Source organism: Lolium rigidum, chromosome 2, assembly GCF_022539505.1.
Source record: "Lolium rigidum isolate FL_2022 chromosome 2, APGP_CSIRO_Lrig_0.1, whole genome shotgun sequence".
Lineage (NCBI taxonomy): Eukaryota > Viridiplantae > Streptophyta > Magnoliopsida > Poales > Poaceae > Lolium > Lolium rigidum.
The window spans coordinates 83,649,115-83,669,248 of record NC_061509.1 but is presented as its reverse complement, the minus strand read 5'-3'; the positions used below and the strand labels follow the sequence as shown (position 1 = coordinate 83,669,248).

The window sequence follows — 20,134 nt, the reverse complement described above, 5'->3', positions numbered from 1 at the left end:
ATCTCTCCCATCAGCTCCTCCATCGACTCAAAATTCCTCGCCTCGCCTGCAATGTACAGCATCGTGTTGTATGTCTCCGTGGTGTGACGGAAGCCCGGAACTTGCTTAACCCAGTAGAAGAACCTGAACCCGAACTGCCTCTTCTTGAAGCACCTCTTGAGTACCATGTTGACAAGCCTGGGTGTATATGTAACTCCCAGGTTCCCCAACCTCTGCTCTATGGACAACCCGGGCACCTCCGACAGCAAAACTTCTGTGACCCTCTGTACGTCGGCGCTAACAATGTCGATGTCAGAATCTTGAGCATGTCCATCTCCTGCCACTATCTCCTGGCAAGATGCTTCCCCGCGCGGCAGAACTCTGCCAGCGAAAGATGCAGAAGTCGCCGCCGTGCTCTCTGGAACATTTGGGCGAGCACCTTCTGGGCACTGCACGAGGCTCTCGTCGCCACTGCACAGCTGCCCAGTCACTCGAGGCTGAGATGGGGGGTCACTGACCGGGCCGGCGAAGGAGTCGATGACGCCGGAGATTTCTTGGAAGAGAGAGGGGCGTGACACGGAGGGCGAAGCTGGCTTGCCGGTGCGAGAAGATGGACGAAGAGGCTTGGCGGAGTAGGTCTTGGAGCGCGATGTGGGGAGAAGGAGAGGACGGCGCTGCCGGGGGTGATGGCTGGAACGGAAGGGAGATAGCGAGGAGGCGAGCAGCCTGGCGGCGGCGGCGCTCCTCGCCATAATTTGTTGCAGCAGCTCGCGCGGAACAGTCTGTGATGTTCAGAGTTTCGAATAGGCAAATACAGGGAAGAAACTAGAGCATTTCGTGAGCTGCCATGTTCAAAGAACCAGGTGTTAACAGTGAAGTTTAATTGGAGATATATTTTGGACAGGGCAAAAAAACGGAGCCGCTCCTGCGCGTCGCTCCCGCGGGCGGCGCCAGGAGCTAACCCTATCCGCCGCCGCCAGTCCCTCCCCACCTTTGTCCCTCCTCCTCGCCGCCGCCAGAGGGCAACGCCGGGCAAAGCCCCGGGGGCGGCGGCGGCGGCGGGGTCTTTTCTCCCCCTCGCGCGGCGGTGGTGGCGCGGGCTGCAGCGGTTGGCGGGGGCGCTGCGCTGGTCGTGGGGCGCGGCGGCGTGGTCGCTCGGCGGCGGCGTGGCGGCTGCGTGTGCTGGTGGTGCTCGTCGGGGTCGGAAGCTCGGGCGCCTTGGCGGCCCGGATCTCGACGGCCGGCTCGGTGACCTCCGGCCGGCGGTGCTTGCGTCGATCCGGGACTCGGAAGCCATGGAGCGCGCACGCCTCGAGGTTGGTGGCGGCGGGGGCGCGCGGGCGGCGGCCGGGCCGGGCGGTCTTTTCCTCCGCCATCGGGCGGCCGCGACGGTGGCGATGCTTCGAGGAGGCCGCGGCGGCGCGCAGCCGGGAGCCGCGGCGGCGGGGCCGCTTGGGCGGCGGCGGCGGCGGCGCTGCGTCGGGAGCTGGGGCGGCGGCGCTGCATCGGGCGGCCGCGGCGGCGGTTCTGCATCGGGTGGCCGCAGCGGCGGGTCTGCATCGGGAGGCCGCGGCGGTGGCGCCGCATCGGGCGCAGCGTGGGCGCAGGAGCCTACCGGTGGCCATGGCCATGGCGGCGGTGCTGTTTCTGGTGGTTGCGGCGAGGGGTGGGCCCCGATCTGGGCCTGCCGGGCCAGTTGGCTGTGCGGTGGCGGCTTCGGATGGTGCGGGTGTTCACGTCTGCGGACTTCGGCGGTCGTCCTCGATTCCCGTGTCGGTGTTGTCGGCGTCCCCTCTATGTGGCGTTCCGGCGGCGCCCACGGTGATCTTCGGCGGTTCTCCGTTGGCTGCGGGCTGTGTTGCCCTCTGCGCGTCGGCGGCTACGGGTTGGCCGGGGAGGTTGCTAGATGGTGGTTTGTGCCGGTCCTTGTTGGCGGGCGCGAGGTCTTGGAACTCTTCGCCGGGCGAAAGCTCGTCTTGGCGGCCGGCCGGGACCGACGACGGTGACGCCTGTGGGCGCCGCATACTTCTTGAAGGCGTCGTCGAAGCGGGTGTTTCTTGTTCTCCGCTCGGGTTCTCCGGGGGAAACCCTAGATCCCTCGCGGGATCGGGCGTGGGCGGCGCTCTTGCGTCGCTTTGCCTCTTGGGGCCTCGCTTTGGATGTCCACCGGACAAGGGACTTGTGGAGTGTTTTGGTGGTTTTTCGGCGGAGGCGGGTTCGTCTTCGGCCAGGCGGGGCGCGGCCTCGGGGCCGGTGTGGTAGTTGGAGCGGTGGCTCCGGTCTTTCGCCTCCGCTTGTTGCGTTGAGGTGTGGTGTCGACCTGGCTGGTCGGCGACCCGTGTGGAGCGCAGCCTCGGGGCTGGCGTGTGGTGTCGTGTTGTAACGGTTTTCGGCCAGTTTTCCTCATAAACGGGCCAACTCTTTTCTCCTATATCAATGAAAGGCAAAGCTTTTGCCTCGTTTCAAAGAACCAGGTGTTCAAAACGAGTGCCAAACATTAACCCAAGATATAAACAAGGAAAATACTAGGTGTACAATTTGAAACTACACTGACTTATGTGAAATGGTATGCTGTTCGAAAATCCCGCTTTGACATTTTACGTGAATACGTGGGAGCCATTACGGACATCCATGTCCTGCTAACGGGAGCCATTATGGACATCTATGTTCCGCTAATGATTATTGACCGGAGAGGTGTCTCGATCATATCCGTATATTCTCGAATCCGTAGGTTACACACTTAACGTTCAATATTGCTAGGGTAGTTATGAGAAATAGATAATGGTGAGACCGAAGTTTGTTTGGAGCCTTAGATGGGGTCCATGACATCACGAGGAGGTTCACAATGGTCAGAAGAATAAGATTCATATAAGAAAAATCATTTTTTGGGTTTCAGAAAAATTTAGAATTTTTTTGGTGTCATATTGGAGGGTTCTAAAGGTTCATAGGCCACCAATGGGGACCACTTGTCCTGGGAGGGCCACATGACCAATGGGGTGCGGCTAGGCCCACACGTGTCAGGCGCACAACCCTCCTTGCCTTAGTCGGTCAGCCCAGGGGGAAAACTTGCGGGCAACCAACTTGGGGCGCGGGGGAGGGAATCTCCTCCCCATTGGCCGCCGCCCAACCATGGAGGAGGGGCTGGCTGGTCGTACCCCACCCCTTCCCCTATATAAAGAAGGGAGGGGCATGAGTGTCGGCCACCTGTTCTCCTAACCCTAGCCGCCCCTCTCCTCCTCCACCTTCTCTCGCGTGTGTAGCGAAGCCCTGCCCCCTGCCCACGGAGATCACCACCATGCCACCGTCATGCCGTTGGAATTCTTCTCATCTACCTCACCTCCCACCTTGCTGGATCAAGAAGTAGATCACACCATCAAGTTGTGCGTGTGCACATCTCATAGGCACCGCTCGTTGCGGTGATGATCGGATTGGATCGCGAGAAGTTAATCTTCATCGATCGTGTTGTTAAATGCTTCCGCTTTGCGATCTACAAGGGTATGTAGATCTATTTCTCTCTCTTCTCTTGTTGATGTCATCTTGTAGATTGGATCTTGGCTCTTGTAGATTAGATCTAATTTGTTCGGTCTCCGTAGGAATTTTTTGTTTTCCATATTACGAACCCCATCAATTATTTGGATCTTATTCATGTGAGGTTTTAGATTTTGTGGTTATATTCAAGGTAAGCTCAAGTTTACCAAAAATGGATTTCGGATGAAAAGCTTATTGCGTTTTTGGTTTTTGAGGTTCTACTGGTTCATTTCTTGACGAGAGGCCAAACATTTTAAATTGTGGATTTATAGTCCTTTGTTCGAGTATGATGTTTCTCTGCATTAACTTGTATAGCTTCTTGCTGTTTCTAAAACGAGCCTAAGTTCATCGAAATCGGACCCCGGATGCTCAAGTTATGATCATTTCTAAAACAAGCCTAAGGGGTGTTCTGAGAGGTGACCACGCGCGCCTGGATGCCCAGAAATTGGACCGGAAATTACCTCGGAAACTTGAAGGGGGGAGGGGGAATGTCCGACCCTCACTTACGGTTAGAAATTCGTGGGGACCTAGAAACGGCCCCTTCTTCCCCATGGGATGTACCTCTCTCTCCCACTCTCTTTCTCTCTCTCCTCCGTTGTTGACCTTGAAGAATTTGGCCTATCTCTTGATTTCTCCTATAATTTTTGAATCTTTTTGAGGAAAAGGAGATATGAGATCTAGATCTACATTTCCACCCATCGAAATCTTCTCTTAGTGAGGGGAACATTTTGGATCTAGATCTTCGAGTCTTTTGTGAATTTCTTCCTTTGTTCTTCCTCCCTTATTTCCACATACTATTTGCAGCTTTGGTAGAATTTAGGAGTGAAGAATTTGAGAACTTGTGCTTGCCATTGCATATGATGTATCTGTTTGAGTTCTCTATGGAGATTCGGTGAACTGAAAGTTCATGAGCTATTACTCTCGGATGCTTATACCCGAAGATTGTACCTCTTGGGTTCGTGGAACCTTTCACGGCTTGTTGGCCTTTTGTGGCGTTATGACCATGGTGGTAATTACTTGGGAGCCTCCAATTGTTGTGGAGTTTGCCTCAAACTTGTGACCTTCGTGGAGATTACTTGGGAGATTCCAATTAAGTTGTGGAGCTTAAGCCAAGCTTGTACGAGTTCGATGACCAGCCTCAAGTGTCCCATAGTGGACCGAGGTTTTCCCATTTTATGGGAAGGCTAGAGGAGAATACGGTGAGCTATTGTTGCATTTGGAGTTGCATTGTGCCTCCACACTGGTCTTACGGAAATTAACATTCGTAAGGGTGTGAACTTCGAGATACACCACGTGCCTCGGTTATTCCTTAACCCAAACATTTTTGCTTATGCAATTTACTTTATGATTGCCTTCATGCTTGAAGTTATATCGTTTGCTCTATCACATTATTGTTTGTCTTGATTAGCACAAGTTGTTGGTCACATAGGTAAACCCTAATATGTAAGTTTTGTGTTTATCTAGTTAAACGTTGGTTTTTCCGCACTTGCTCAAGCCCCTAACATAAAATGTTTTAAACAACATATTCACCCCTCCTAGGCGGTATTCTTGTTCTTTCGCTTGTGTCCTTAATTAGTTGCTTGCATTAGGCCATACCGTTCGTTCTTGTATGTGCAAAACATGTTTAACACAAACCCAATCTTGTCTTATTCCGGGCTTCCCCAATTTCAGGTGCAAAAGCATCTTTTAGCAACCTGCTGAAGTCTGCAGGTCTGGACAAACTCACAATGCTTTTGCAGGATAGGTAACACTGAATAAATAAAAACAAGCACAGTAGGAGCAGCACCACCACCACGCAGGCTAGGCTAGTTCCCCGAGCCACTTGTTTTACTTGTCTCAGTTATGATTTGAATTGTTCACTTGATCGAATGCATCAGTGTGATGAGTGTGATGTAAATTTCAACCTTTGGCCCTTCCAGTTAGGCTTCTAAACTTTCAGGGTTTTTATTTAAAAAAGATCACTACAAATAAGAGAGACCAGCATTACAACATGAAATCCCGCAACACACCAAAATGGTACTGCCTAGGCACGTCTACAGGAGGCCTAGTGGCAGCGGATGCAGCAGTAGTGATGTACTATGATGAACCAGCGCATGGAGATGTTTCGTAGATAAACAGAGAGAGAATTTCATGTCTAGGGGTATCAAAAGAAAGTACTTGCACGATTTCATAAAAAGAAAACCTCGCAACTCCACAATCAAAGTTTATTGACAAATTTGAACCGTTTCCAACTTGACTAAAAGTACCTGCACGCCAAGTACTATTTTCTTCTTGTCTGAAGTTTTATGAATAATATATTGACCAAACTATCAAAAGGATTGTCCCAATAATGTTAGTACTATAAATTTGATTCAAATGACAATGAACTGTGCACCAGTTTCATTGGACTTGTCAGATAGTCAGTGTTGCAACTCTAAGGTTCAGATGCCAGACAAAGTGGCTAAAGTGTTATAATATCAGCCCTTGATATATCTAAATAGCAGCCATGAATTATCATCTCCCCAGAGCTGATGTCAGTGCCCTAGAAAGCACATTGTGGTTGCAAACCACCTCGCTATTGGCAGCAGAAGCTCTACATTTTTCCATCCAACTCCATCTCTTTGGCATACATTCGCCAGCTTATGCCATGGTTAAAATGTGACTATCCTCCACCAAGACATCAACCATTCAATTTAAAAAAGTTGCCTAGAGTTTCTACCACGTATCTTGGTTTACAAGGATGCCATCAATAATAGGTATCATATACTTGTACAAATGGAGAATGCTAACTCATTACACTGCCATCTTCATTTCTATTTTCTGGTGAGGATCATAGGAAACCAGTTTAAAATCTGAAGCAACAAATGAATCCATATCCTTCTTCAGAGGATTTATCTTCAAAATCTGCAAATGATATCAAATGTAAAACATAAGCAGATAAATAAATTACCTAAATGTACAGCCAGAGTTAGTATATGTCAAGTTACTTTTTATACAATTTTATGTTATGCTCAAGAAATGCTTACAGGAAAAGGCTTAGGCTGCTTCTTAATTTGTTCCTCCAAAGCTCGAACATGTGTGCTGTAGACATGAGCATCACCTATAACATGGACAAAATCTCCAGGACAAAGATCTGCATACGTAGAAACACAAGGGATAGACAATTAGTTTGTTTACTGGATTTGTTCTTTTGCCTTTTCAGGGGGAAGAGGTAGACTTTCAGATAATATGTTATGGTCGTGGATGCACAAGGCAGCAGGAGCTAGGTATACCCGCGAAAGGCATTAGACCTGTTATGTTAGAAATAGTTAGGAAGTTCAAGAAAAGGAATAAATCAAGGAGTAAGTATCCTTCTTGGGTACGGTTGGGTCTACTAGAAAGAATCTGGTTAAATTAGGAAGAGCCCAGCTGAACTAGGAAGGCAACAGTTGAACTAGGAAGGCAAAGCTATGATTCAGTCTTGAGTTCAAATCAAGATCCAACTTCTGGATCACGACAGCATGGAACACATAGAATCAAGCAATACGATGGTAGTTTATCAATCTCTTCCTTGTATAAACCTATGTTCTACTCCCCAATCCGCTACGATGTACCGTCCAACCATCTTCATGGTGGTAGTTACCTAAGTTGTTCCATAATATATGCTACCCAAGCCAAAACATGTCATGTGTTCATCAACGAACCAAATTGCGATAACAAAACGAGCAGGTACTTTAATGTGATTTTGCTGTCTTTACACAAATATAAGTGAGACTGATAAAAAGAACATCAAGTGAAAACTTACCACAAACTTGCGCAATCATACATGTCAGAAGAGCATAAGATGCAATGTTGAATGGCACGCCAAGTCCCATGTCAGCTGAGCGTTGATACATCTGACATGATAACTCTCCATTCTCAACATAAAACTGCAAATTTCAGCAAGCTATATAAATCAAGATTTTTAAATGAGCTGACAAGAGAAGAAAATAGCACAGCTATCCATAAAAGTAATCAAGGGGGGATGATTTATGAACCCAACTATTTTCAACAAAATATCCCCACGTCAGAAAGCATCATACTATTTGACTTGCAAGCAGATATATAGCTTTGGAGCATTTTCTTTTGTGGAACACAACAAGTATATGAGCAAACAGGGCACAGAAAATAATCTACGATCCTCACAGAAGGGAGCGTTAGAGCCTATACAAAGCTTCCTGAAGAAACTTCGATCTAATACAAATAAATTGCTTATCATTTTTGGCATAAGATACGGTCATGTACAGAATTGCACTAACATAAAGATTTATACAACCCAATTTTGCACATGAAGTTATGGATTTCCCAGATAACAAATAATGAGGAAAAAAATTATCCGCGGTCTATACAAACCTGTGCAAACATGTGGCAAGGTGGAAGTGCCATCTTCTTGAGATCTGTTGGATTCCATGCGGACAGAATGATTCGCCTATCATCAGGGTTATTCTTGATCTTGTTGATTACATCAAGTAACTGATCATAACCTTTCCCCGTGTAATCAGCATGCATGTTGGTATATCTGTGAAATGTGTCGCGATGGTTGTAAGATGACACAGTGAAGGAGCAAGCAGGAATGATTTCTAAATCAATGTAAGCTTACTCAGCACCAAAGTGTCTCCACTGAAATCCATATACTGGTCCCAAGTCACCCTCCTCTCGTTGTGATAAACCAATACTAGAAAATATCCCAGACAGATAAAGTTTAGAGATGTTATATTGTTTCTCTAAGCAGTTATATCCAAGACATGTACCTGTCAAGATACTCCCTCGAAGCATTGCCATCCCATATATGAATGTGTTTTTCCTGTAAAACCTGTAAACAAAAATTTATATACACTGACATGAAAAAAGTAAAAAATATTTCCTCTACCCCAAACAGAAATTTAATAACTTTATGATGACATGAACCATTGATGAATTACAGCAATATAACCAATATACTATCTAGTCCTGAAATGCAGCCAACAGAACAAAAATACAAATATAACTAGGATATCATACTTGCATGCAGAAGCTCAATAGAGTTGACTCAAACAGCTTAAACACATAAGCTGCCTTCAAATATAATGAATAGCAAGTAAATTAACATGCATGTGATTCCCTATCTGTATTGATTGGGAAAATACTCGATGAACACCAGAAGGTCTAGTTTCAATAAGATTTGTATTCAGAAAAGGCAAGTTCAAAAAGTAGTCATTGCACTTGATTAAACATGGGCGTAATGGCCAAAAAAGCTTCTGCAAACCATGTTTTAAGGTGCATGGCAGGGTATATTATCAAGAAACATCCTTAATCGGAAACATTTTCGTGCCCACAGGAGTTCGCTGTCCTCTTTGAGGAAAGTGCATAACCTGTGTTTTTACCATCATAGCCTAGACACCAACACCAAAAGTGTCTTTGCAACTCGTAAATTTTAGAAGTGCACAAATAAAAGAAATATTCAACTACCTTCGCATTTGTTGAACCACTGATGAACCACAACAGCTCTTCAAGAACACCACGCCAAAACACCCTCTAGAAAAACAACATAAAGAAGAAATAACACATTATATCAAACGAGAACACAAAGAAGTGCGCCAAAATTTTCTGTCAATGATTTAAAGTTTTTTTACAGATGTATAAGCTAATACTCCCAAAAAATTTGATGCCAGCTGGACACAAATAAAACCAATTAATATTAAAGGAGCTTAAAATCTAATTGGCCTCCATATTTTGTGGTTTATTGGACCATGGGATTTAAACGCTACTCCCTCCTTTCCTGAGAAGCACGCTCTTCTTCGAGATTCAACTTTGACCAAACATGAAACATTCGACCAATATAATGTGGGTTATGTGCCACAAAAATTATACCATTTGAAGCTTCTTTTGAATATGAATCTGATGATATCAATTTTGCATAACATCAAATCAGGTATTGCTGGACTAGTTTTTGGTCAAAGTTAACTGTGCACCTTCTTTTGGAGAACAGAGGGAGTAAGATGTAAGGATATCTGTGAGTGTCTATTGTCAAACATTAATATTAGTCAGGATTTAAAATAAAAATAAAAACCCAATTAAGAATGTGAGGATTTTAGATTCTTTATCAGAAATTAACTGGTTCCTTCCAAATTGTAAACATGTTATTGTGAACTGAAATGCACGTGTACTGGATTAAGAATTGTTAGTGCATTCAAGAAACTGGGTTTGCAGGGTCTAAATTATCTACATGAAGCACATACTTCGTGTTATCTCTAACAATGGATTATCGCTTAGTGTTATCTCTAACAATGGATTATCACTTAGTGCCAGCTCTAAAATTTAATGCTAGCTAACTCCTAAAACTATGTTAAGATTAAAATTAACCAGAAGACGTATGTCTAGAAAAATTCATCCTGTACAATGGAGAAATATGCATTATCTTTCTTTCTAAGAGATCAACTTTAGCTTATCCATGTTTTCTTACCTTTAATTCTTAATTTACCAAAATGATAGGTTAGCATTGCCTTCCATATTTCTAGCAGCATGCACCGACTCCAGAACTGTTATGTTCAAAAATAAGAAGTGCATATATTGAAGACAGAGCACACGCAGTACCTTTGTTGTGAGTAATGGAAAAGTCCTCCTCAAGTTAAACCGCATCTGGAATTAACAAAATAGTCACTAACTTTATTTCCATCAAATAAAAATATAAATACTGAAAAAAATTGTGAGGAGAAAGCACCTGGCAACCAAATTTTGATAATGTTCCTGTTCCTGTCCTGTCATTTTTCCGAGCACCACTTTGTATTACATCTTGAACAAGATTGAGATACTGATACTCATCATGCTTTTCGAAGATACTCTTAGGTAGAAATGAAAAGTTCTGAATTTCAAACTTTTCGTTCTTAGTATCATTGCCAGGTAATTCACTGACATTTGAATTGTTTACTTCTGCTACTGATTCTCTAACACGAACAAAGCTCACAAAAGAATGCCTAATATTGTTCTCCAGAACTGGAGCAGATGAAAACCACAGGTGGAAGAGTGATAGATCAACAGGAGGAATGAAAGTGTCACACTCAATGGTCGACTCTATGTCAGTAAGATGGATGGCCTCACATGCAGATGCATTTAGTGATTCCCTGCAACAGAATTGTGTGGTTAAAGCAAACACCAAATATGATGCCAGAATACCTAGAAAAAATGTTCCTCAAACAAATATTCCTACAAAAGCAAATAACTCACCTCAGCACCTGTCCACCCCCTATTACAAAAGCTTTCTCAATGATTAAGCTGTAGGGAGTTGATGCTAATAGTTTTAAGGAAGCATCCAAGCTTCCACAGACAACAACATTCTCGACTGTTGCATAATCAGAGCTGCCAGAAGAAGTCAATATAACATTCAAGCGACCCGGCAATGGTCTAAACTTAGGGGGTATGCTTTCCCACGTTTTCCTTCCCATTATAACAGCATTTTTCTTTGAGGGGTCTGATGTAGCCATTGTAAGCTCCTTAAAGTATTTAAGGTCACCAGGCAGCTTCCATGGCAATGCCCCATCCTTCCCAATGCCCATCTCACGGGTAGCAGCAACGACGACTTGATAGTTTCTCCGAATATCAGTACGTGAATTGCCATTTGGGTCACTGGCCATCATCTGAGATTGGTGAAAGCAGGAAGACACCAGCTGGTTGCTGGCTAGAAAAGATTTAAGCCTTGGCGAGCGAAATGTTTTGGTGGTACGCGTGCTGAAAAATTGCGTGACCTGAATATGAGGAAGCAACATATAAGAACCACTCAGTCAGCAGGGAAAGCAGGGGACTGACACATTGATAGGTAAACAACATCCTAGTAGAAGATTAATGGGCTATCCAAGTTTCCAAGTTATTATATATTAAGAGCCCTTGGACACTGAACCCCGATGTTTCAGGGCATTAACGCAGACAGGTGCAACAATCTATACCTAGCCCAATCCTCACAGAACAGGGGAGATGACCAAACTATTTCAGATTGAATAAAGTTAGGGGCCAGGGCATGCATTGCTTATTATTTTACCGCAAAAAGAGGGGAAACAAGGACCGTGCAATAGTAAGAAAACAAGGAAGCAACTGAACGCAACAAGGAAATCATCAACAGTTTAAATATCAGAACACATTCGACAAAACTCTGTTGAGGCAAGAAACGTGAGGCTATGTTTTCAGTTAGGAACTGTTTGAAAATAAGAGAAACCCCCATGCCAAAAGTAAAGGTACTGGTAGGTGGTGTACTGAACACGCAATCGTGTATAGAGTGGAGCGGCTCCCGTGCTGAGTACCTTTGATGATGATAGCATCTGGAGGAGGAACTATCAATACAAAAAATGGAGTACATTACAACAATCGTTGCTGTTACTGCTTGGCCACTAAAATAATTCTCATGAATGAATCTAACAACCTGCCAGTAAAAATGGAAGAGAACTACTAGCATGCTCAACATGTTGTTTGATGAAACCAAATCACGGTAAAATTGCAGAGACCGGTGTAATGCTTAAACATTTTAAGTAATAAAGCGTCTTTTATCGGAAAAAAAATCACAGTAAATACAGTTTCCGCACCACTCACAGAGGAATTACTCCGTGTGACAATAATTACGAGGAAAACAAGAATCTGCAGCGCACATCGCGATCGATGGGTGGAATCAACGGCGCGCAAGCAAAATGAGGAACAGGGGGAGCTGCGACTGAAACGAAGACAGTTCGCTGAGTAGAGGCGTACCGCGACCGTGCCTGCGGCGGCCGGCTGCTTGCTTCGCCCTCGGCGCCGCCGCCGTCAAAAGGAATTGGGCGGGCAGTGCTTGTGTTTGGGTGGAGGCGGCGGGAAATCAGCGCGCGCAGCAACCCTAGTAGGAGTAGGACTGAAAAGAAAAGGCGAACTCTTTGCTGACGTCCGACTCCAAGGAGCACGGTCCCACAAGCCAGACGAGTGGGCCCACCTGTCAGTTGCGTCCTGCAAGTCCAGAAACTTTGCTTGTCCGACGAGTTAAACAGACCGCGAGCTATCCAGATTTACTCCGAAATTACTACTCCAAGCGTGTCTCTTTCTCTTATCTCTGGAGATTTCGGCGAGGAGGATTCGAAGGGATCCAGGAGCGCCGATCAACCGCGATGAACTGCGAGACCTGCCATCTCAATGAACTGGTCAGATCCGATCCGTTCCGATCCCCCCTCGTTCTCCCCGTACCTAATCTGTTCGCATGATTCTAAATACGGTCTTTCTTGGTTGCGTGGTAGGAGCTGGAGACTACGGAGATTAAAGATGTGCTGCGATGTAAGTTTTTGTTTCAATTCTCTTCTTCATGCTTGCGCTTCCATATTTTATCTTCTCGCTCCCCTTCATGTTCAATTTTATACTAGTATGAGTAAGTATATATGGTAGTCAATCCACTCTTTAGTTCTCCTGTAAAGACCAGAAAGAAATAAGAAGGAATTTGTGATTTATGTTGCGCGTCCAAGGTGCTGGTGATCTCAAAAGAGTTGAGGAATTTTTGCATTGATGCTCCTCCTTCAGGGAATACACTTTTGATCTCCAAGATGTAGGTGTTGAACTGTTGATGGGGGAGGAGAGATGGGCACATTTGTTACTAGAGTAGTATATATCTTGGCCCTCATAATTTATTTTTGCAGCGCTTCTCGTGACCAATATGACATGTTGTTATCTGATTAGTTGCAACTGGTGTTGGAGATTGATTTCCTAAGCTATTTGTTTCATGTTGACATGCTTTTTTTAAGCAGTTACGTTTATTTATATATGTCTATCTTGAAAAACAAACCAATTATCCAACTTTTTTGTGACTGTGTTCCTAATCATACCATTTTTTATGAACGTTGCAGGCATTTTACATACGATATTCTTTCATCGAACTCTTACTCTTGTTCGGCCCAAAGATGTTGACTGTGACCTCTTTGAGATCACCTATGTGAGTATTACTTATTACCCTGAAAAGAACTTCTATTTCCTCCATTTATTTGGGCAATAGTTCTAGGTTATATGCTGCCATGTGACCTGCTCCAACTGAAATAACAGTTTTTGATTTTTGTATGCGTGTCCAGGTGCAATGTGGACTCGCAGAATTAGAGAAGGAGGTCGATGAAAAGATCAACCAGTTTGTTGCTTGGGCAGAAAAGCATCCGAATCGCAGAAGCCAGGTAGTTCAATATAGGTTAAACTGCAAGTTGTGCTGTTTTGTGATTTTCATTTTAATACATAGTACCTGAATACTTCAGGTGTGCCTCTCCTTCTTCGATGAAAAGAATAAGCACCCAGGCTGGTTCAGCAACAAGACTGAGAGGATTTACTGGGAACAATGGTTTATCAATTTGCATGTCACAAGCCCAAAAGGACAAGGAAAATCACGTGGCTCCAAAGGGCCAACAAATTCTAAAGGTATTTTCATGGCTCCTCCCTAGGGTTCAAATCCAGGTCCTACGCTGAGGACTTGTGGGAGTAGTTTTGCTAGTTAATATATATTCAGGATGGTATGCTTGTGATGACAAATCTGGTATAACTTGTTAACTTGCGATGTTTTGTGCCCTCAGGACAAGCATTAGAAGAGGCCAGCTCAAGCTCAAGACGTGATGCACTGGGCGTGCTGATCCAAGAAGTCCTGTTCCAGATCATAAACTATGCCAATGAGAAAAAAGACCATATTCCTCCGATCTCTGACAGGATATTCAATCACGAGATTTTAATCCCCAGGTGTGTTTAGTTTCATAGATCAAAATGCGCAGAATATTTTAAGTAGACAGCCTCCTTGGATAGATAGCATGTGGCAGTTGGTTGAGGATCATTCATCAGTATCTGAATCTCCAGGTGACACCTTTTCCTTGGACGTGTGTTGACAGCTCTTCTGATTCCGTCTTTGGGTGGAACGCCGACGTTCTTCGGAGAGCGCTGAGTAGTGGACATTCGTACTCACTGAACTGAAGATCTTTATAGGAATCTGCACAAAACGGATGGAGATGTCGATGTGGGCGTGCTTGGTTGTGTTGAAGAGGCCATCCATCAGAACTGATTCATGAAAGCCAGTGTTGTGTACAGAATAATAGTGTAGACTTGCAGAGCTGGCTCTGTTGCTGATGTAAGCACCGTGTGGTTCCTACTACTCGTTTAGCTGTAAATACTACTATTGACAAGCTGTGGCCAATAATATTATGTTCCGTTGGAGGTTATGCTTGATGTATGTGTAGTATGGATGTTTCGTGTTTATATTCACAAGGAAGAAAACTGGAGCAGGAGGCTGTTTCGAGTGTATCAATTTGCAACATTTTTGAGTGGACAAAACAACTTTTTTTGTTTCAAGATGGGGGAAAATGCAGTTATCATCGTCCTGCTGGGTGGCGTAGGAGCCAGATTTTACTGGTTAAAACCCTTCAAAGATCAAACAAGTCTAGAATCGAGAGAGAACAGTACACCAATAAAAACCAACAGGGGAAACTCTCTCCATAACAATCAAGTAAAAGCCAACTCTTGTAGGCAGCTGACACGTAGTGAAGAGGATTCTAATTTTACTCTGTTCACAAAAAATCCATGAATTCTGATGTCAACAGCAGAAACTAGGGAAAAATGGGAGAATTATGTGACCAACAATCAGAAAAAGAATACAGTTCGTGTAAATTAACTCCAGTAAGTAGTGGTGGAAGACACCTAGTACAAGAATATAATAGTAAGCCAACACGACTACTGGACACGACAGATGCACAAAGCATTGATCAAACCCGCAATATTTTCACACGAAATCACAATTTCTACTGCCTTCAGTTGGCACGCTGCCTCTTCTGGGGAAGACCCGATGAGTGCTGAAGATTCAAATGTCGTTTTGCTTTCTCCCTCCGCCGCTGCCTCTCGTCTTCACTGTCAGATTCACTGCCCATCTCCATGTCAGCATCCCTTGCCTTGCGCTCCATCTCATCCCATGACTCGGCGCCATCATCATCATCATTTGAACCAGCCAAGAGAACCTCATCCTCACCAGAATCCACCACTGATTCGCTGTCGCTGTCTTCGTCGTCGGAATCTGAGCCCGATTCTGAATCAGACGGTTCGTACTTCTCATCCTCTGTCTCGGTATTCTCTAAATCTGAGTCACTGGCATCTGGATTCAAGAATTCCCACCTGTCATTCTTGTCAGAATCTGGATGGTCCAGAGTCTTGAGGACCTTGCGCCAGTTAAGGTTCAGCTTCGATTCATAGTACTTTATGTTGATATCATTAAGCCAATCTTTGATCTTATCAATAGATGTCATTGGAATGACCTCTATGCGCACAACATCTCGCTTTAAATCTTGAAATACAAATACCATGTCGAAGGATTTCTGCCCCAGGGCCACCCTTTCCAAGCATACAATCTCGACTTCCCTCAACGAAGTTACAAGGAATGGTGATTCAATAAGCTGTACTAGGCAACTTGGAGTAGGAACGATAAAACATGTTGTTCTGCCATGGACGCCATGGAAGCCAAGCTTCTGTGATGGGCTTTCAAAATGTAAGCCGAGCTGGTTCAATCTTGGCTGGGACCAGACGGAAACAACCCTTTTCACAAACAGCTCAAAATGTCCATTTATTTCCTTCCTCCGTGCCCTTTCACGCTGCTCTTCCTCAATCTCATCTGGATCCCATGCTGATCGGCGTTTAAGACCAACTGCATCCACAACATCCATCACTTCATTGTAGAACTGCACATCCCTAGTCTTCTTGTTGCCCACCATGATCTCATCATACAGATGGAAGTGGAGCAGCGTTATCATGTCTCTCTCAGCTGGCTGGAAGAAGGCATGCTTTATGTTGCTGAACATAATATCCACCTTTTCAGATTTTGATGCAGAATACTGAAAACCATTGACATGGGCCACCAAGGTTCCAGGGAACTTCCGCCCGCGGCCAGCAAATGATGGTCGTATCCACAGATCAGAAAACTGAACCCTATCCCTCCTCATTCCATCACATAGTTGAAGCCTTTCCTGAGTAACCAAGGTCGCTCTTCTAGCTCTTTCAATGACTTCTTTTTGAAGAATCTTCACCGATTTAATAACCTCAACAGCATGACTTCTATCTTTTGAAAGGAAGGTGGCTGCTTTCAAGAAAATAAGGTTCTGCAAGTGGGTAGCATGGAGACTGGAAGCGGTAGTGCCAGGGACATTAAATGTAATGCTGACGTAAACTCCTCTGTTGCAATCCCCACGGATTTCCACTTTTTTTACGGTGCAAACATGAAAGGGAACAGTAATTCCACATATCGGTAACAGGATAGCTTCATTCTGTTTGTCCACCTGAATCTCCAGTCGATTGGAACCGGGCATGTCACCTGCACTCCTGTATGCAACCAGTTCCTCCATAGCTCTGGAACGGCTATGTCCCTCCAGTAACTTATGATCGGCAGCACCACCTCTCATTGCTGCTTCATTAGTTTTGTTCTTGAAGATTTCTGACTGAAGCTGTTTCCTAAGGTCCTCCTTAGGTGTCCTGCTACGGGATCGCAAATTTTCTCTCAATGGGAGCATCAACTCTGGTTTTGGCATAGGTTTAACTGGGACCATAACATCTGCTTTCAGAGCTGGTTTCATAGAAGGTAATCCTGCATTATCCCCATCAAATGAATAGAAGGCATCACCATCAGCCTTGGAGATAAAAGCTGTCAAGACTTCTGGATTTTTCTTGCAGATAAGAACAGTGTCAGCTAGCCATAGAGAGAATTCTTTGGTCTTGTCACTGTTGGTTTTGTCTACCAGGTTTTGGAAACCAAGAGAAACATTAAAGATCATCCCATCCTTTAGTGTCCGGTCATTTTTCTCAGTCAAGGACAGCCACGTTTCGCGGAACTCGATACCAATTCCTGCTCCAGCTGTCTTGGTAAGGAAAGGAAGAAGTTCAGGAGCTTTGTCCCTGACCACAGAAACTGCAGCCTGGTAACTAGAACTAACCATGCTACCTGGTGTCAAAGCAGCAATAGCAGCATCATGTGCTTGACGGAGGATCTTATATGCATAACATTTTTCTGCAGTACAATCAATCAGGAAAGTTCTTGCCACATTTGAGCAGTAACCACTGTACTTAGCACCCAAAGCGCAGATAATGACACTTCCAGAATCATAGTACAGAACATCATCATTGCTAAAAGCATCAGGCCTAAGGTCATACTTGCCTCCACTTTGAAAAATAGGTGGGTAGCATATGTCGACATTTTCTGCCTTCAGTTTAACATCTATATTTATTGGGGAAAGTAGTATCTTCTCAGTCAGAACCATCAGCTTTGAATGTGTTACCTTCCTTTCATCCACTATGATCTTCTCCACCTTTGGAACTACATACTTCAGCATAACTGATGCAGCTAAATATGCAGCCTTTTTCACATATATGATCTCGGTGAAATCTTTCACAGCCAGAAGCTCAGAGATGCCACTTGACACATCAAAAAGCTTTAACCTTGATCCATGCAGCTTTCCAGACCATGCTTCAAGAACCTTGCCTTCAGGCTTCTCTCTTGCTAAGTGCCCAACAACAACATGGTTTGATTCAGAATGTGCACATACAGCACATATGATCTCATCCATTAAGGCAGGCCCATCATCACCCTTTCTCAGTATATGCAACATGATATCAACACCAACCGCTTCAGAAACAGCCATCTTCAAAGAATTAAGCACATCACTATCTTTCTGCCTGCACAGGAAATGAATCTGCCTGCTGAGAAAAACCATTATAGTTTCTGGGAATTGATGACCAAAAAACCACATGCTCAAGGCTAATGATTTCCGATATCGGATATCTTCAGAGGGTGGAGGAGTAGCAACAGCAATTGCACACGAAGATCCCCAAATATCAGTCTCATGATCCCTCCAGTGGTGATAAAACTTCTTCAAACATTTAATGAATTTTTCTGGACTGACTACAGGAGAAGATCCGGTAACAGAGGCCGGTGTTCTATCCAATTCTTCAATAGTAGACATTTATAACCACAGTACCTAAAACATGTATGTTGCAGCCAACACAGCAAATCATTAAGAAGAAGCAGAACAAACAGATTGAGTAAGCTACAAACAAAAAACTCAAAATATGGAAAATTGCACGCATATAAGATTTTCTTATTCACTTCAATTTCAACGAACACAAATCGTTTTAATGATCAACCAGTTCAAAAAAAAATACAGCAGCGTTTAACTATAGTATCAAAAAGTAGGCACTTCACATTATATTTTGCACAATTCGCATGATTAATCTTCATATTAGATATACCTTTATAATATCACACTAAGCAGTAACATGCACTGATGCTATAGATTTTCTATTGCTAATTGCCAGTTCTTAATCTAATTCTTATATTCAATCTCTTTCTCATAAAATCTTCACAGATAAAATCCATCCAGTCCTCATGTATAATAATTTATGAACAATATAATCACGAAAATACTGAATTAACAAAAATGTCATGAGGAGCTCATGGTTGCAAGAAAAATGATGCATGTACACGTATTCTTTTCTTTACAGAACAAAATTATGCAGATCAAACTCTATGATCAGCCAGGTCTGAAAAATCAAATCCATGTTTCAATCAAATTCGCTGTCCACTTCTTCCCAACTTCATGTTGTTAATCAGCCGGGAAGAAATAATTGGGTGGTTCCAAAATATTTTCAGCACTTCATAATAAACAATAACAAATTTGATTTGCAACAAGTGAATGAGTTGATCATAGAATAAAGCATCAAGTGGAATGTGAGACAAAATTTTAGATGGAATCAATTCTCGCTGTTTTTACCTATCTTGATCATAGGTTTTCGCAAAAGTTTTAGGCTTGTTAATTTACAACAGGTAACGTGCCTTGATGTCTCAAAATTGTTGAGATTTTTCTACTCATCTCAACTGCTTTCTTGGAGTAGTTTTGGCAAAGAATTAATCAATCAAGTGCAAGAGATAAAAGCCTTGCACCGTTTTCCTAATTATACATTGATGATATATTTGCAGATTTGCTTAGTTTAGATATTCATAGATTTGTTTAGTTCAGGAATTTCCTGGATTCGTTTAGGTTCGGGCCAAATCCAATCTCTTGTTCTACAATTCAATAGAAAAAAAATACAACTAATGAGGCACTAATTTAACAAGAACAATAACAAATTCAATGTGAACCGTCGAGCCCGATCAACCACAAGAAACGCGAAAAGAGCATACCTGCAAGAATTCCCTCGAGTTTTCCGCAGGTTGAGGGACCTCCGGCGACCAATGTTACCAGGGGTAACCACCGACGAAAACCTTCAATCTCGGCGTCGAAACCGCACCACCTCCTCGCAGAACCGCAGCAACTATCTCGATCGCAATAGAAGACGCACCTTGGGCGTGGGTGCCCATCCAGGTGCTTATATAGACCACGTCCGCACAGACCTGGATACGTACGCGCCTGAGGCGGCGCGCAGTGGACCCGAGGCGTCACGGCGGACGACGAAGCCGACTCCGGTGGAGGCGCGTAAGCCGGCGGCGTAGATGCCCGGTTGCGGAGCTTGAGTTGGCAGGGTGCATAGCAGCGTCCGGTGTCGGCATGGCGACCGGCAAGGCTAGGGTTTCCGGAGACTGGAGTGGAGGCGCCGCGATGGAGGGCGAAGGAGAACCGTGGGAGAGAGAGGCTAATCCTGAATTAGCGGGCGTTTTGTT

The 20,134-nt window shown here is 44.3% G+C and overlaps 3 protein-coding genes across 4 annotated transcripts; 1 reads left to right on the top strand and 2 right to left on the bottom strand.

Moving 5' to 3' along the window:
* Nucleotides 1–6,100: 6,100 nt before the first annotated feature.
* On the bottom strand, nt 6,101–11,131 carry LOC124686834 (putative bifunctional dihydrofolate reductase-thymidylate synthase). The gene is made up of 10 exons (XM_047220728.1): nt 10,708–11,131; nt 10,205–10,604; nt 10,078–10,122; nt 8,953–9,018; nt 8,256–8,317; nt 8,105–8,179; nt 7,858–8,023; nt 7,271–7,394; nt 6,513–6,619; nt 6,101–6,390 (listed from the first exon to the last, which is right to left on the bottom strand). The coding sequence occupies exons 1-10, from the start codon at nt 11,115–11,117 to the stop codon at nt 6,280–6,282; spliced, it is 1,566 nt and encodes a 521-aa protein (XP_047076684.1). The 5' UTR covers nt 11,118–11,131; the 3' UTR covers nt 6,101–6,279.
* A 1,346-nt stretch (nt 11,132–12,477) lies between these two features.
* LOC124686833 (autophagy-related protein 101-like) lies at nt 12,478–14,752 on the top strand. Of its 2 annotated transcripts, none has more exons than XM_047220727.1 (7): nt 12,478–12,635; nt 12,729–12,765; nt 13,329–13,414; nt 13,548–13,643; nt 13,722–13,881; nt 14,034–14,193; nt 14,340–14,752. In XM_047220727.1, exons 1-7 carry the CDS (start codon nt 12,603–12,605, stop codon nt 14,419–14,421), a joined length of 654 nt encoding a protein of 217 aa, XP_047076683.1. In that variant the 5' UTR covers nt 12,478–12,602; the 3' UTR covers nt 14,422–14,752. The 2 variants fall into 2 exon arrangements, with proteins under 2 accessions (XP_047076683.1, XP_047076682.1); XM_047220726.1 differs by having other exon boundaries at nt 12,495–12,635; nt 14,308–14,752.
* Nucleotides 14,753–15,199: 447 nt separating this feature from the next.
* On the bottom strand, nt 15,200–18,451 carry LOC124686832 (FACT complex subunit SPT16-like). Its single transcript, XM_047220725.1, has one exon. The coding sequence runs from the start codon at nt 18,438–18,440 to the stop codon at nt 15,252–15,254; it is 3,189 nt and encodes a 1,062-aa protein (XP_047076681.1). The 5' UTR covers nt 18,441–18,451; the 3' UTR covers nt 15,200–15,251.
* Nucleotides 18,452–20,134: the final 1,683 nt, after the last annotated feature.

What these genes read in the sequence shown, in the direction of transcription:
- LOC124686834 (XM_047220728.1), bottom strand. Translation starts at nt 11,117, where the DNA reads ATGATGGCCAGTGACCCAAATGGCAATTCACGTACTGATATTCGGAGA. An exon ending in TGGAGACACTTTGGTGCTGA is followed by an intron (nt 8,024 to 8,104) that starts GTAAGCTTACAT and finishes CACATTTCACAG; the next exon opens with ATATACCAACATGCATGCTG. An exon ending in CTTGCCACATGTTTGCACAG is followed by an intron (nt 7,395 to 7,857) that starts GTTTGTATAGAC and finishes TGAAATTTGCAG; the next exon opens with TTTTATGTTGAGAATGGAGA.
- LOC124686833 (XM_047220727.1), top strand. Translation starts at nt 12,603, where the DNA reads ATGAACTGCGAGACCTGCCATCTCAATGAACTG. An exon ending in GATTAAAGATGTGCTGCGAT is followed by an intron (nt 12,766 to 13,328) that starts GTAAGTTTTTGT and finishes TGAACGTTGCAG; the next exon opens with GCATTTTACATACGATATTC. An exon ending in CACGAGATTTTAATCCCCAG is followed by an intron (nt 14,194 to 14,339) that starts GTGTGTTTAGTT and finishes GTGTGTTGACAG; the next exon opens with CTCTTCTGATTCCGTCTTTG.
- LOC124686832 (XM_047220725.1), bottom strand. Translation starts at nt 18,440, where the DNA reads ATGTCTACTATTGAAGAATTGGATAGAACACCGGCCTCTGTTACCGGA.